The sequence below is a fragment of the Entamoeba histolytica genome, genomic scaffold (genome assembly GCF_000208925.1).
Source record: "Entamoeba histolytica HM-1:IMSS scf_1104750517319 genomic scaffold, whole genome shotgun sequence".
Taxonomy (NCBI): Eukaryota; Evosea; order Mastigamoebida; family Endamoebidae; genus Entamoeba; species Entamoeba histolytica.
Genome location: NW_001915168.1, coordinates 1 through 16852, shown reverse-complemented (window position 1 = coordinate 16852; position 16852 = coordinate 1). Strand labels below are relative to the sequence as shown.

At 24.6% G+C, this 16852-nt stretch overlaps 10 protein-coding genes across 10 annotated transcripts, besides 1 other annotated feature; 4 read left to right on the top strand and 6 right to left on the bottom strand.

The window, feature by feature from the left end:
- Positions 1-1826: 1826 nt before the first annotated feature.
- EHI_067280 (uncharacterized protein) lies at positions 1827-2873 on the bottom strand (the record flags this gene model as incomplete). Its single annotated transcript, XM_647563.2, has 1 exon — positions 1827-2873. The coding sequence occupies one exon, from the start codon at positions 2871-2873 to the stop codon at positions 1827-1829; it is 1047 nt and encodes a 348-aa protein (XP_652655.2).
- Positions 2874-3304: 431 nt separating this feature from the next.
- EHI_067270 (zinc finger domain containing protein) lies at positions 3305-3867 on the top strand (the record flags this gene model as incomplete). The annotated part of the gene is made up of 2 exons (XM_001914124.1): positions 3305-3341; positions 3386-3867. The coding sequence occupies 2 exons, from the start codon at positions 3305-3307 to the stop codon at positions 3865-3867; spliced, it is 519 nt and encodes a 172-aa protein (XP_001914159.1).
- Positions 3868-4099: 232 nt separating this feature from the next.
- EHI_067260 (uncharacterized protein) lies at positions 4100-5299 on the bottom strand (the record flags this gene model as incomplete). The annotated part of the gene is made up of 1 exon (XM_647564.1): positions 4100-5299. One exon carries the CDS (start codon positions 5297-5299, stop codon positions 4100-4102), a length of 1200 nt encoding a protein of 399 aa, XP_652656.1.
- A 1685-nt stretch (positions 5300-6984) lies between these two features.
- Positions 6985-7617, bottom strand: EHI_067250 (uncharacterized protein; the record flags this gene model as incomplete). Its single annotated transcript, XM_647565.1, has 1 exon — positions 6985-7617. One exon carries the CDS (start codon positions 7615-7617, stop codon positions 6985-6987), a length of 633 nt encoding a protein of 210 aa, XP_652657.1.
- Positions 7618-7841: 224 nt separating this feature from the next.
- EHI_067240 (uncharacterized protein) lies at positions 7842-9437 on the top strand (the record flags this gene model as incomplete). The annotated part of the gene is made up of 1 exon (XM_647566.2): positions 7842-9437. One exon carries the CDS (start codon positions 7842-7844, stop codon positions 9435-9437), a length of 1596 nt encoding a protein of 531 aa, XP_652658.2.
- Positions 9438-9576: 139 nt separating this feature from the next.
- Positions 9577-9969, top strand: EHI_067230 (uncharacterized protein; the record flags this gene model as incomplete). The annotated part of the gene is made up of 1 exon (XM_647567.2): positions 9577-9969. One exon carries the CDS (start codon positions 9577-9579, stop codon positions 9967-9969), a length of 393 nt encoding a protein of 130 aa, XP_652659.2.
- Positions 9970-10039: 70 nt separating this feature from the next.
- Positions 10040-10648, bottom strand: EHI_067220 (Rho family GTPase; the record flags this gene model as incomplete). The annotated part of the gene is made up of 1 exon (XM_647568.1): positions 10040-10648. One exon carries the CDS (start codon positions 10646-10648, stop codon positions 10040-10042), a length of 609 nt encoding a protein of 202 aa, XP_652660.1.
- Positions 10649-11652: 1004 nt separating this feature from the next.
- Positions 11653-11957: a repeat region.
- A 247-nt stretch (positions 11958-12204) lies between these two features.
- EHI_067210 (RNA recognition motif domain containing protein) lies at positions 12205-13206 on the top strand (the record flags this gene model as incomplete). Its single annotated transcript, XM_647569.1, has 1 exon — positions 12205-13206. The coding sequence occupies one exon, from the start codon at positions 12205-12207 to the stop codon at positions 13204-13206; it is 1002 nt and encodes a 333-aa protein (XP_652661.1).
- Positions 13207-13244: 38 nt separating this feature from the next.
- EHI_067200 (uncharacterized protein) lies at positions 13245-15383 on the bottom strand (the record flags this gene model as incomplete). Its single annotated transcript, XM_647570.1, has 1 exon — positions 13245-15383. One exon carries the CDS (start codon positions 15381-15383, stop codon positions 13245-13247), a length of 2139 nt encoding a protein of 712 aa, XP_652662.1.
- A 754-nt stretch (positions 15384-16137) lies between these two features.
- Positions 16138-16593, bottom strand: EHI_067190 (cyst wall-specific glycoprotein Jacob; the record flags this gene model as incomplete). Its single annotated transcript, XM_642844.1, has 1 exon — positions 16138-16593. One exon carries the CDS (start codon positions 16591-16593, stop codon positions 16138-16140), a length of 456 nt encoding a protein of 151 aa, XP_647936.1.
- Positions 16594-16852: the final 259 nt, after the last annotated feature.

Here is a 16852-nt window from a genome sequence, read left to right as displayed (position 1 = left end):
TTTAGGAGCAAAATATAATAAATGGAATATTCTATGGATGCAAATTTTTTTGCATCTTTTTTCTTTTTTGTAAATTATTTAGATGCATTTTTTTCTTTGCTAATTTTCGTGCCAAGTTTGAATATTAATGAAATGAATAAGAATAAAAATAAAAATGATGAAAATTATGAAGGTAATAGAAATGATTAACACAAATTATTAAAATCAATATTATATTCTGTTTATTATAAATAAATTGATACAAATGAAAATAAGAATGATGAAAGAATCAGATAATAATTCATAATCATGAGTTGTTTAAAATGATAAAAAAAATAAAAAAGTATTTAAAACAAAGTATTTATTAACTAGTTAATTGATACGATTAATTATAAGCAATAAATGTGTTGAATTAAATAAAAGAAAGAACAATTAAAGAACAAAATTTGTAAACAATATTAATAATATAAATATCAGTATTAATTTATTTAATTATATGCATACAAATACAAACAACAAACAAAAAATATAAAATATAAAATAAATGTGTCGGAGATTCAAGTCATTTAGAGTAATTAATAACCAATAAAAAATAAAATATGGTATGAAGTTGTTTCAGAATAAAGACTACAATTTTTCAAAAACATTTATCAATTAAATCATTTGGAAATAGACATTTACATAAAATATGTTGTGTAAAAATATTAAAGAAGAATAAACACATCTAGAACATATTTTTGATGATATTAATTACAAGAAATGAACAAACAAAAAGAAGACCATAACTAACTTGACTATTTTGTTAATTAATGACTGAATTAATAGTTTGTATTCTTATAAAAACCAACAATAAACTACCAACTATTGATTTCTATTAATACGACAGTTGATATATATTTTATATTAATCATGTGTAATTTACTTTCTCCATCTTCGTTTATTTTCGTTTTAGTTATTAATATGAATTTAAACTAGATTTAGATTATTTACTTTTGTTTTATTATTTTCCTTTTTTCTTAATTTACAAATTTCATATATTTATTCTTATCTTTTATAGTCTCTTATTTCTTTTATTATTCTTTTGTATGTTATATTTTTTCTTATGTTCAATTACTATTATAAAATAACCCATTTCTTTATTTTCCTCGATTCAATTCATTCTTAAGTACAATGAAATTATTGTTTTTTCTTATTGATAGAATTAGAATAATTCCCATTTGATGTTGTTTGGTGTTATATTATTTTCATCAAAATATTCATCATTATTTTTATGATGTTTTTTAATATTACAAATATTCACAATATAAGATAGATATTTTATTAGTTCAATACATTTGTTTCACAAATTATTTATTGTTAAATTAACTTCTTTCTTTATTCATCTGTTACCCATTTAATATTCCATGAAGATGTCTTTATTCATACAGTTAATAATAATTATAAAATATTATTAAAACCATAAATCTTCATTGAAAAGAACAAAATAAACATTGAATAAGTTCATAAACATATATCAGTTAGTTGCACATTTTCAATTTAATAATTATTTTATTATCAAAACTTAACATTACTGAAAGTGGATATAAAAATAAAATAATTAGAATATCATAAATTATTCCAAGATATTCAAGAATTTAAATACTGGATAAAATTCCCAAAAGTTACTAACTATTTTTATAGAAAAACATGTTTTAAAATAAATTGTGTAAATTTTTAATAAAAGAAAGAAAAACATAGTGAATAAAAGAAATTTAAAGAGTAAGTAGCAAATATGAACTAGTTACAAATAAAGATTTACAATAAAATGATTAAATTATCTAAAGAAAATAAAAAGTAAATCAATTCAATCAAATTAATAACTGTTGTAGTTCTGCCATTATTTCACTGTCTTGTTTATTTAAGAAAGGTTTTGACTCTAAAGATAGGGTTTGAATAATTGATTTTGCTTGAATAATAATTGAATGATATCTTTCATTTAATTTATTTTGTTTTATAAATTCAAGTAATAAAGGAAGAAGTAATGAAATACGAGTCATTAATATTCCTTTAATATTATCCATTAACACAATGATAGTAGTAAATAATAATGAAATAGTTACTGGTGGTAATTGATTAATGAGAGCACAATGTTGAAGTAAAATGTGTAATAATTGATTAGAAATAGGTGCCAATCCTAATTTAAAAGAAAGAATTAATTGTTGTAATAATTGGTGAGTTTGATTAATTTTTTCGTAATATTGAATTCTTTCATTTAAGTCTAACCCATTAATACCATTCTCTCTAACTCCTCCAATTTTTTTAATATAATTAAGTACTTTATCAAATTCAACATTTCCATATTTGAAACAACACAACAAAGCCTGATGCTTTTCATTTTCATTTGAAAATTGATGTTCTTCAATTTTACTCCATAAATCTCCTTTTATTTTAGAATTTATTAAAACACCATCTTCAACACTACTCTTCCAACTAACATCAGCAATTCTTGAAATTGCACTTCCATTAATTAATTCTAAATCAATAGCGGCTGCAATTTTCATGAGGGTTTCATGAGAACATGACTTAACAACCCTAGGAACAATAATTGTTTTAATAATATTTTGTCCTTCACTTCTTAAATGAGGAGATGGGATCATCCTTCCTAACAATGCAATAAATGGATCTACTGTAGTTTCTGGAAGTGCTTTAAAGGTATTAATTAATTTGTCAATATTTTTTTCAATCCAGTCTTCAGGAATATATTGTAATGATGCACTTATGTATTCAATATTCTCTAATTTTCCTTTTCTTAAATTTTCTATTGCTGCATTTAAATATCGTTCTCCATTATTAGTAAATGACTTTTCAATTAGAGTGACAAATTCTTCTATACTAACGGATGAACGATTTTGCATGGATTTTGTGTTTTTTAAGAGTTTCTTCAATTAGTTTTATAATATTATTACTTATTATCTTTTTTATTATTCTTTTTTTTATAAAATTTATAACTTACTTACAGTTCTGAAAAAATATGAAACATTTATTCTTTTTTTCACATTGAATCTATCACTTTCAAGGTAGGTCTTCATTGTATCTACTAATTTATGAAGAATAACAAACAGCATTTCCTCTATAAAATATTCTGACAACTAAAGATTAAAAATAAAGAAAAAAGAAGAAGAGATAAGCAAAGAAAAGAGAAAAAAAGGATTTTGTTATTACAAACTAGAAAAACAAAAACGAAAAAACAAAATGGAGTGTTTCATTTGTCGTTTGTTATTTAGAGGAAAAGAGGAAAAGACAGAAGAAAGTGGTATTAATTAACATTCATCATGTAGATAGAAATATGCATGGAGCAGTAGACCTTCCGTGTCATCACACGTGTTTGTTGATATAAGTGAGAAGAAGAGAAGAATAAATAGAGTAGTTTGTAGTGAATGTATCAGACGATGGTTGAGTGTGAAAGAAATCTGTCCAATATGCAAAAGACCAACAAAACAACAAGAAATTAAAGCAAATATTGAAGTTCAAGAGAGAATCACAAAGAAGCGAAGGGGAGAAGAAAAGACAATAGAAAGAATAGGAAGTAGACAATACAATTTTATGAAAGAAAAAAAAATACGAGCAGAAATTAAAGAGTTTGGATTAGAAATTAAAGGAACTAAAGCAGACTTAATTAAATACCATAAAGAGTATTGTTTAAGAGTTAATAGTGAAAGTGATGCAATAGACCCAATTCCAATTGAACAAATTCGAGCAGAAATTAATGAAAGTTATCAACACACTAAAAAAGAAAAACAGAAAGCAAAGAAAAGAGAAGTTAAAAATACAGAAAGAGATAAAACACTTCTTAAATGGATGATTAAAGATATTCTTCAAAGGAAGAAACTTTCAAATATTCATAATTAATCTTTTTTTTTCATTCTTATTTTTCTATTTTACTTAGTCCAATTGTTATAAAAAAGGAATTAATTATGAATTATCTAATCATTCAGGTTGATGATGTATTTAAAAAATAAAAAGTTTATTTGAAAATATACTACCAAATAATTTAATAATTTTTTAAATGTTCTTATTTGTTTTAGACTTTATAAAAAACAAACATCAAATATAAAAGAATAAAACTCATAACATTATTTAATTATCTGTTCTTGTTGAAAGTCAATTTAACAGCGATAAGTTCATCAATTGGGAAAGTATCTGGCTCAACAGCTCTAACAAACATCAAAGCTCCTCTTCCAGAAGTTTCATTATAAGACTTTTCAAAGTTCTTACTAATATAACATTTATCTTTCTCTTGTTTAACAGTAAAGAAGTTATGTACTTCAACAACATTTTCTGTATCATTATTTGGGAACAATTTAAGTGTAGTATCTGGTTCATCACAAATATATCTAATTGCTCCATGACCATATGGATTTGAGAAAGAGAAAGCAAAACTCTTTGAATCTTTTTTAACTTCAGCTCCATTTTCTCCAGCTTCTGGAATCTTTACTGAAGTATAAGAACCAAAAATGTATCCTTGTGAGTGGATAAACACAATAACACTATTATTTCCTCCAACACATTCATTAAATGCTTCAGCAGTAAATTCATCAACTGTAGAATCATATAATACATGGCAACATGCTTTACCAGTCCACATTTTGAAAAGATCCCAATTGGTTTCTGAACCACACAATCTAATCTTTAATTCTTTTTCTTTCTTTTTTTCTTCTTCTGGAGTAGGTGATGGAGTTTTAGCTGCCTCAAGTTCCTTTCTTTTTCTTTCAGCTTCTTCAGCAGCAAGTCTTTCCTCTTCTTCTTTTCTTAATCTCTCTTCTTCCTCTTTTCTTAATCTCTCTTCTTCTTCTTTTTTTAACCTTTCTTCTTCCTCTTTTTTTAACCTTTCTTCTTCTTCTTTTCTTAATCTCTCTTCTTCCTCTTTTCGTTTTCTTTCAGCTTCTTCAGCAGCAAGTCTCTCTTCTTCTTCTTTTCGTTTTCTTTCAGCCTCCTCAGCTTCTCTCTTTAACCTTTCTTCAGTCTCTTTTAATTCTTTTTCAGATGGGTCTTCAACAATTTCAGTTAACCATGGGTAAAACCACCAATCATGGACTTGTGCTTTACTAACAAAGTCGTGTTCACGAGTTCCGATAATTTCTTCTTCTCTAAGATTCTTTCCAGAATCATAACTTCTCACAACATAATGCCATGTATAATGTTTTGGAGCTTCGTAATTATAATTTCCAACCCAATAATGACCTTCAGTCCATGTTAATGGGACTTCTTTACCATCATCAAATACAACAAATAACACTTGATCAGGAACAGTGACATAATGAATTTTAAATGAAATACTCATCTTTTCTTTGTTATATAATCTACTTCTAAGTCTCACTTTAAATACCCCTTCCACGTTTGTCTACGTTTTTCTGAAACCCTTTCTTCATCCCAGTCTTTTTCGCTATACTTTTTACGATGAAGCAAAGAATTTTCTAACACCAAGTTTAGCAATCAAATAAAGTTGGACTCCATCCTTAAATTGGTTTTACCAAAAAGAAGAAATTGTCTATTTAATAAGAAGAAAAAGAAGTTTTAATGATTTTTAATAACATTTTAGCTTTTTAACATAAAGATAAAGGTCTTTATTTTCGTAAAAAAAAGGAATTATCTAAAAATACTTTCTTATTTAAAAACTAAAATTAGAATAATATTTTGAGTAAAAAGGGTTAATAGATTGTTGAAACAGTACAATCTATTATATTAGTGAATGTACTAATTCTAGATGTTTTGATTCTTGATACTATTTATGGTTAAAAATAAGTAATTTCTCGTGTTATGTTCTGTTATTTTATTTTTATGTTATTCTTTATTAATTCTTATTAGTGTTTAAGTAATTGTTTTATTAAATATTTCATTTGTTAAATTCTTCTTTCTTTATGAATATTTTTTAGAGTGACTCTGTTATGGGTTGAAATGAATCAACTTCTTTTTGAAGGATTAAAGTCCTTTATAAAATAAATATTAAAGTTATAGTATTTAGTTGTTCTATAGGAAGGGTTTTTGAGAGACTCTCTTCATTTAGTTCTTCATTTTTTCTTCAATACCATTTCATTAAACTCTACACTTAAATTGGATTTTATAAAAATTTTAATGTGTTTATTGATATATTAAAACTATTTCTATTGTTATTTCATTGATTGGATATGTTCTATCATAAAATTATTAAAGAACTTTGTTGAGAGAATATTTCCAATTAGTGTATTGTGTTAGTGTTAAAGTATGAAGTAATACCAAGTCAATTTCTAATGAGAAAAGAATGATTTTTAATATTTTTTTGGATTTAGTCTATATAAATTCTAATACTATCTAATTATTTTTTTTTTGATTAATTTCTATTATTTACATATAAATTTGTTTAGTGTTTAGATAAATACTTTTTTAAATTCATTGATTAATCTTACTCATGTTATTAAAACCAAATTTGGGTTTGATATTTTTATTTATTAGACACCAGTCTTTTTTTTTCTTAATGAATTTAAGACAATACTCAAATAAGTTACTTTCCCTGCTTTGTATTATTTGACTCTTAATCAGTATAAAAACTTATATTACGTAAATCAGTTGTTATAGTTTTTATAATTTTAATAATTTCTTATAAATAAATAATTATATCATTGTTATTTTAAGTTCAAGGATATCATTACGTCATATTTTAATGTCCTAAAAAAGACAAACATAACTTTTTTAAAAAATATTTCATCATTGATTCATTTTCTAAAAATAAATTGAATAATATTTGTATTTTTTATTTTCTTTGGAATAAAATAATTCGTATTGTTTAATCTTTGTTATAACTTTTTATTAAAAGATTAGTTAAATTTATGAATGTATATACTTTTCTTTAAATAACATGTCTCATCTCTTTTCAGGTTATTTTTTAACTTGTTATACTTCTGATTTATAAAACAAACAATAGTTATAACACAAAACGAAAAATATATTTAAAAAGATAGAATTGATTATTTTGTTGCTCTAATTTTTTTTTTACTTTGTAAAACAGATATACTTATTATGTTCAATATCATCTAATAATTCTTCTTCTGTCATCCCCCATCTATAGCAGTAATATGGGACTGCTCTCCATAAAGTTACTCGTCTTCGATGTCCTTTTCTTAACTTTTCAATTCTTTTTTTTACTGTTCTTCTTATTTCTTGTTTTGTACATATTTTATTTTGATTTCTTTCTCTTTCTTTTGTAGTGCCTTCATTACTTCTTTCTTTATCCAACTTCCAGATTGAATCTAATTCATATTCACTAGTATCTGATACTATTTCTTCTTTAGAAGTACTTGACTCAGACTTTTTTAGAATAGGAGAGATGTTTAGAGTATGGTTATCTAATTGAACTAAAACTGGTTCTACTATAGTTGGCTTAGAGATAAAGTTGATTCTCCTTGGCTGAGTATAGCCTTCATGGAGTCGACTCCTTGGAGGTTTTTTAGGAGTAATTTCTTCCACACGTTTCTTCCGTTCATCAATTCTAGTTTTACCAAAGATGTCCTCTGAATCACCGTTAAGCAAGGAAGAAGCAAGTGAAGTAGAAGTTGTTGAACCACTTTGTAAAAGTGATCCAATTAAGATTTTAGGGTTAAAACTAATTTTTTCATACCTCTTCATTACTTACGTTGAGATAATTCTCTTGTTAATATTAGTCTTATAATATATATTGGTTTCTTTTCTTTTCAAATTGTCAGATAAGAAAGTTGTGATAATAAGATTATTCTCTAAATCTAAAAATTTTATTTAAACTTAGACTTACCAATACCACGACAATGCATTTAAACCTAGAAAAATTTTATTTATCTATAGTTATTCGTTATGTTTACACAACCACTACTGTCATGGATTTAATGCTTGTAAATAAAAAGTGTTATGAAGCAGTACTTTTTATTAAAACAAATCCATTAATTCTTCCTACAAAAGAGAATAGAGATGTTTTTTATCAATTTAAAGCTGTTGACTCTTTTTGGAAAGAGTTAACAATATACCCTAACTTACAAACTGTTAATATATTATCTGATTTCATTAAACATTGTTCAAATGAATTAAGAAGGTTTAACCAAATACGAATAGTTGAGTCATTAGACACAGACTTTAGTAGAAATAATTGGATTTGGTCAAGAGTAATAGAATTAAATGTAATTATTAAAGAAATTCCAATTGATATATCACAATTTCATTTTTTAAAAAAGTGTAGAATAGAAATGGAGATAAAAGAGTCATGGAAAAAGTGTTTTGGAGATGAAACACAGAAACTTGAGTTATTAAGAATAAAAAGTTCAATAGAATCAGTTGATATGACATTTATTCCATTATTATTATTAAAGTATAATAAATTTGAACATTGTGTTATTCAAGTTATGGGTGGAAGTATTTCAACAAATGAAATATTATGTACGTTGCTTCAATATAAACGAGATTTTTATAGAAATAAAGATAGAAATAATATAAGAACATTTGAAATATGTTGTGATTATTGGAATGGAAATGATTGTATTATTCTTCCATATGAAAATAAGTGGACGTTTTGGGATTGTGGTAGTTCTTCATTTAAAGAAGTATTTAATCAATACTTACCATTTAATCCATTTTTATTTTCTCAAAAGAAACAACAAATTGAGTTTAAAACTGAATGGGATATTAATAATATAATCATTAATAATCCATTAAAATTTATTTTTTCAAGTCAATTTAAATGGTATAAAAGTGAATTAAATAAAACATGTATTAACCAAATTATTGAAGAAAAAATTATTGATGTTTGTAAAAAGACAAAAAATGGAAATGAAAGTAAACGGTTTCAAACAATAACATCAAATTCAAAAAATATTTTGATTCAAAATAGTAAAATTAATATTAAAGACAAATTATTGTACTATTTAAAAATGGAACATTCAATTATTTCATCTTTTCTTTATCTTCCAAACTTAAAAATATTAGAAATTGATTACTTACCAACTTCTTTAGATGGTCTTAACATATCTTGCCTTATTCTAAATAATTGTCAAGATATTAACTGGAATCAACTTTCTTATTTATCTTCTCTTCGTACATTAGAAATTTATAACTTTAATTCAAATGATAATTTACTAATAAATAAATTATCTGAGCTTCAGACATTAAGATTAGATCATGTTGTCTGTGAAAGAATTATATTTCCTAATAGTATTAAACAAATATTTATGTATAAAGTTAACAATCATTCTTCTATTATTGATTTATCTGAGGTTCAATTAAAAATATTAAGAATAGTTCATTGTGATTCTTTAAAATTAAAAATTAATTATATTAATATGTTTCAATGTTATCATTCATTCATTAAAACAAAAGGAAATTTGACTGATAAATCATTTGGGTCTATTCAAATTATTCAGAGTGAGTGTTGTATTGATATATTACAAAAAAAGATTAGTTCTATTTATCCAATAATGAATTAGTTAATTTTGATATTATTAATAAGAAGTTTTTTTTAAAAGACTCAAGAATGAATAATGGAATAATTTAAATACCTAATCTCATCTTTCTCATTTATATGATTAAAATATGGATTTAAATGAAACTTTAAATAAACTCACAATGAATGGATTAGTATTTTTGTTATTATTATATACTAATGGAAGAATTAATTTTAAATTAATTAATGGGAAATATGAAATTGACTATATTATTATTAAAGATAAAATATATACCGAGGACTTGTTATATCTTAATGGATTAAATTATATTAAAAAAGAATTTGGTTCATCTTCTAAAATTTCAAAAATATATCTTATTAGAAGAGTATATGTTGTTATGGGTCTTATTGATTTGTTAGATTCTTTTAATTTCAAATGTGAAATATTTCCTAAATTTTCACTTGAAGGAATAACTTTATATGATATATATTCTATAGAAACACCATCACAGGAAATAATAACAACTGAAATACTCTGGAATCTAGGAAGAGAATTATTAAATCATATTGTCTAAGTGTTTATTAAATTGAATTTTCTTGTTTTTTAAAAGAATAAACATTAACACAAACAATGCATTATATTAATTAGAGAAGACTACATTTATGTTTATTTGTTGCCTTTTTTGATGGTTTTGAAAAGAGAGAATCTTTGTAGTTAACTCCTGCACGAATTGCTTCCTTAAAAACATCCACTAAGTTCGACTGAGTTAAGGCTGAACATTCCATAAATTTTATTGCACCCATTTTTTGAGCCATCTCTTGTCCTTCATTGAGAGAAATAAGTTCAATTCCCTTATTTTTAATAATCTGTTGTTGTTCATAATCATCTCTAATATCTGATTTTGTTCCAATTAATAAAAATGGAGTATCAGGGCAATGTGTTTTAATCTCTTTTACCCATTTTCCTTCTACATTTTCATAAGAAGCCTTTGACATGATTGAATAACATATTAAAAAAATATCAGTTGAAGGATATGACAATGGTCTTAATCTATCATATTCCTCTTGTCCTGCTGTATCCCATATTCCAAGATTAATTTTATTATCATCAACAACAACAGTAGCATTGTAATTCTCAAATACTGTTGGAATATATTCATTTGGAAATGAATTAGTTGTATATGAAATAAGCATACATGTCTTTCCTACAGCTCCATCTCCTACTATAACAAGTTTTATTGGTTTAATAGCCATTTTTGATTAATGAAAATAGTTTATTAGACTCCAGTTTAAATATTATATTCAAAACGGGAAAAATTAAAAATAGAAGTTTCCCGTTTTTATTTGAGTTAAATTATTATTAAACTGTTAAGATTTTTTTTTTTGATTTATTAATATTCTTTTGTTTAATCTTTGAGTTAATCAAAAATTTATGGAATAATTATTTATAAAACTCCTTTTTCTTTTGAAGTTGTATTTTGTTTGTGTTTTAATAACTTATTGTTGGTTATCAAGTATTTCTTTTTTTAATAACATTAAATTTCATTCAAATTTTCTTTGAGCTATGACTCATAACAATGTTTTATAAAAATGTTAAATTTAACATCAGTGTCTTTGTTTAAGTTTTATACTCATAGTTATAATCATTGAAAGAAAGTTAAATAGAACATTAGTCATATAACAGAAAAATTCAAAGGATTGTTCATTCACGTTAATTAAACAAATTAGTAAATCCTCTACTAATTTAATGAAAAAATTATAGAATTATATCTATTCTCAAGTTAATAATATTCCTTTTTAATTTAATAAGATTTTCATCAGTATAAATTTGGTTGTTCAATATTTTTTTATAAAATGACATTTCATAAATATTATCTGGTTTCTCTTTATTAGAGTCTTTAGAGACTGTTTTTATTGAAATTGAGTCATTATAATCTACCAACTGATTTAATATGAAAAATCTCAAAAGATTATATAACACCACCACATTATTTTCTTTATTATTAAAGTTTTAGACAAAGAATTTCTTTTTTGTAGAATATAAACCAAAATCACCTTGTACTTATTAAAAAGTCTAAAGAACAAAAAAAAACAATATTCGGTGCAAATCATATATACAACATATACCATCAATAATGTTGAATAATAACATTAAATAATTGAAAGAAAATCAAGCAAGAAATAAACAACCAAGAAGATTTAGAAGAATGAATGATATAGTTATTAATATGTAAAAGAATGTTACAAGCAATACAAAGAAAAAATTGTTAAGAAAATAGAAATAAGAAAAGAAAAAATGAATAAGAAAAACGTGAGTTAATTATTCAGTTAATAGCATAATAAATAAAGAATATATTAAAACAATTAAAGAATTAGAAAAAAAGAAATTAACAGTCTAAAATAAGTTAAACATTTGTCATTAGGAACAAGAATAATGTCATGGAACATTTTTCTATAAAAATAATCAATATTCAATAGAACTACTGGACAATGATGAAGGTGTATGACTAGTCTTGGATGAACAAAGAACAAAAGAAATTAATTCTATTAATACTTCATTAATAATTTTATGATTTTTTGATATTTGTTTATACTTTATTTTCGTTTTATATAACAACATTATAATTTTTAGTATTATTAAAAATATTCACAAATTCTATTAGTTAAATAAAAAATAAAATTAATTAAATGACAAATTTATTTTTTATTACCAAATGAATATCAAAACTTTGCAAACACAATAAAACAAATATTCAGTGAATAAGTCTTAACACTAAAAAAATAATTAAAAAAGAATTAAAGAATATAAAATGGAAATAGAACAACACATCCCTTATTTTCTTATTCCTTACATTAAAGAACGTGAAGACATTGATAAAGTTGTGGTTATTGGTAATGTTACTCCTAAAGTAACTTTAGATGATTTGTACTCAATTTTTGAGAATTTTGGTATTATTCTTGATTTAAAACAAATTAAAACAATTACCCATCCAATTCTTTGTGGGTATTACTACATTCTTTATGAAGAAAAAGATAGTACAGAAACATGTAAATATATTGAAAAAGCTGAACTTGGTGATTTACCTTTATCTGTTTTTTTAATGGAAAAACCCGAAGATATAAAAAAGGTTGAGGAGATTTTTAAGAATGAAGACAATGAAACAACAAACTCAAAGAATAACTTTAATTCTGAAAGTAAGGCTTCAACAAAGTTAAGAAAAACAATTTGTGTTCGTAATATTGGAAATGCTTCTGATGATAAAATTCAAAAATACTTTGAAAAGTGTGGAAATATTAACTTAATGGAATTTAATACTGGAGAAACTACTATCAGACAAGTTACTATTGAATTTGAAACTGAAGAAGCTGCATTAAGAGCATTACAAATGGATGGTTCAAGTTTTAATGATCATCCTATTAGAGTTGTTCTTTCAAATAAAGTAATTAAATCAAAGAATGAACATAAGCCAATTGTTACTAAGAAAGAAAGTGCATTAGTTGATGATTTATTAGCTTCATTAGAAAAGAAAACTATGATGAAAATAGACAATCGCAATGAAAAAGTAAAAGATTATAACAGTTATTATAATGAAAGAAGGAAAAGTCGTTCTAGGTCACGTTCAAGAGGAAGAAGTAATCATAATGACACATATAGAGATAGATATTCTAGAAGTGAAAGAGATTATTATAGGGACAGAGGTTATGAAGATAAAAGAAGATTGAGATATGATCGTTATGACAGAAGAAATGAAAGAGACCAAAGACATTCAAGAGACTATTATTATTATTTTTTATTTAACTTTTTTTCCTAAAAACTAAAGTACTTTAATACTTGAAATAATAAATTTAATTAAAGTACGAAAATAATCAATACAATAACCATGAAATGAATTTTGTGAATAAAAGCATTGTTTATATCACTTGAAGTAGTTTCACTTGTTGAAGTTTCTTGACTTGAAGAGTCTTTAGGATCAATTATATCATGAAACCCATCTGGTTGAACAATTGGACAAGATTGCAAAATACATCTCTTAGTATCAAAATCAAAAAGATATCCATAATCACAATAAGTTGGAACACATCTTTTTGACCAAAACCCATTGTCATCACATTCATAACCACCATGTGCATGTGGTATTTTGATTTTAGAATCACAGTTCGTTGTTTTCTTTACAAGTCTTTTATTCTTTGGGTTACATCTAGTCTTATATTTTTCAATAATAGTAAGAGTAGATTCAATGAAAGTAGAATAATCATTAGAAGAAAACGAAAATATATTAACTCTTTCATCAACAATATCAGGGATAAATTCCCTTGGAATTGTTTCAGTGTAATTATAATTAAATCTAAAAGTTTCAAAGAAACTCAAACTAACACCATATCCGTAACCAATAAATGGGTCTGAACTTTTTCCAAGATATTCATTCAAAAACAAAACAGTTGTTGGTGATTGACCAACTTCAAATTCATCAATATTTCCATTTGGGTCTCCTCCAAATCCAGTAATAATAGCACTTCCTCTTTCTTTTAATCCTTTTGTAAAAATTGAACACCCAGAAAAACAAAATGAGTCAGTATAAACAACAATATCTGTTGGTTTTCTTTGGTTATTAATAAATCTTTCTATTATTTCACCATTTTCATCTATTAGAGATGGTTGAATTATTTTATGTTCATTTTTTCCATAGTTAATTATCTTAGGATTCATATACCAATCACCTAATACATCTACATTTGTTTTTTCTCTTGGCTGACAATTAGGAGGATTCTTAATTGATTTTGCTTCTACTTGTTTCATGACTTTTTCAGTAAAATTACTTATTCTGGCACCAACAATCAAATTAACATCATCATGAGGTGCAAAGATTTTTTCAATGTTTTGGGCATATGTGACATATCCCCCTCCATTCAATGGAAGAATAATTTGAATTGGATATGAATTTTCATCAAACAAATTAATGCACTGTTTAATCACAAGTTGATAATTCTGCCAATCATCATCAGGAGCAAAACTTGTTAATACAAAAGTATTTATTTTCTTTGTGGTATTAACAGAACAACTGACCATTTTGTCATTTGAAACATACCCAAAATCTTCATTTTTCTTTAGTTTATTGAAATCTCTAGAAAGCGAATCAAATACGTCTTCTGGTAATAATATGTTTCCAATCCCTGAAGTAAATACTCTATCAACCTTTTTTCTTGCTCTTTTGGACATAGAAGAGCGATTAATTCGAAGAATAAAATATGAAATAACATCCTTTTCTCCATTTTCCCATTCAATTTCAAATTTAGTATTTAAATAAGACTTAGGTAATGGGGTTCTACCAATAGACCCAAATGTAAATGACTTTTGTGCGTTCGTGAATCGAGCATGAGGACATTTTAAAGGAACAAACAAGTCAGCAAATCTTCTAATAACATCGAATGGATCTTTTCCGTTAATATATTTAACCACAATATTTTGATTTCTTACAATAGAAATAGGAATTGACTCATTGAATGGATCAGTTAGAGATTGTGGAAGTAAATACATTTGTTTTGTATTTGATATTGCTACTTTAAATGGAAGCGAATAATAAAAATCAAAGAATAATGCATTTGGTTTTCCCTGTTCTGGTCGAATAAAAAAATTTAAATGACTATCACCAGTTGAAATAATAATTTTTTGAATATCAACCAAAAAATCATAAAGACAAGATGTATTGATATTGACATTTTTCAATTCTGTATCAATATCAACTGATTTATAATAAGTTATTGAAAAACTAGGTTGAGGAGGTGCTTTTAATATATCTTTATAAACATATGCTTCAAAATACGTATGTAATAAATCAACTAATATTTTATTTTCTGAAATTGTTGTTGAAACAGAATTGAAACAATTAAATGATTCATTAATTGGTTTGTATGAATAGTTTTTAAATTCATCACATGTTTGTGATGAAGCAATTAAAACAAAGAGACAAAGAATAATGTTCATTTTCATAAGAACTAAAATTTTTATATTTAAAAGTTGAAAAACTAAAATCAATTTTTGAATTTTTCCTTAAAGACAAGCTATTTTAAGAAGTTTCCTTGTAATTTAAATGTTAAAAACAGGAAATAACTCTTTATTTGGATAATGTAACATTGAAAATGTATTAATACTACAATAAATGTGGTTTGGTATTAACTAAAATAATAAATTTTAATTAATTTGGTTAAAATAAATTCAATTTCGTTAAATTTACAAAATAAATAATATGTTTAATGTTATGATAAAAATGGTTATTATTTATTGATGAAATGTAAATAACTAATTAACTGTTTAAAAGTATAGTGTTACTTTAAAGTTCATCATTTTTTTAATTTAGTGTAATTAAATATTAAATTAGTTATTGAGAAATCAATAATTAATTCGAAAATGAAATAATACTCATTAAATAATCAAATGTATAATAGAATTAAAAGATTTCACATTCACCAAACGTTATAGAATCGAATGAAATTGTGTTATCCAGTAATATTAATATAATTCTTAATATGAATTTAAAAAATATTCTATTTTATTAATGAACAAAAGATAATAATGAAGAAATAATTTATGTTTGATAGTTGATGAATAAACTAGTAATAAATTATTGTTGTACTTATTATAATGAGTCAAGTTATGCTGTTATTTGATTACATTGCTCGTTGTTTAGAGATGATAAATAATAAACATAAAAGTATGCATCAATAATCAATTAGACTATGATGAGTTAATAACATGGATTGTTATAACCAATGTCTTTTGTATGACATGTTGTTCCATTAGGACATTTCATTTCATAGCCAACACTGTTAACACACCAATAATATTCAGTATTTTTTGACTCTTCTTCATAGCAATAATATCCTTCTTTCACTTCAGTACAATTGACTGGATATTTATTTGGTGTAGGAGTTGGTAATGGGTCAACCTCCCAGTGTGACTCATTAAGTGCAACACAAATCTTGTCTTTGGTTATTTCAAACTCACCTCTACCAGTACAAACATCTTCATTTGGACAAGTTCTAACACATCCCATTTGAACTCCTTTGTTACAAAGATAATAATTCTTCTTCTTATCATTGTCTGTGTAGCAGAAATATCCATGTCTTCCTTTACATTCACCATCTACCAATTCAAGTGATGAAACTAAATACATACATAATATAACAAGTAATGCTTTCATTATTTTATTGATGTTATTTGGTAGATCACTCGATGTTTATATAATCTGATTATCACTTTCTTCATCTTCTTTTCAGTTTTCACTATGCTGATTTGATTAGTAATGTTATTCAGAAGATATTATTACTGATATTTAGTTATAAAGGTATGACGTATTTGTGAAAGTAATAAAACTCTTCCTTATTATATCAGGTACATCCTTTGATAAAGAGACACCAACTTTACAATAAGAATTGAATTAAATATGTCTCAGACAGCAT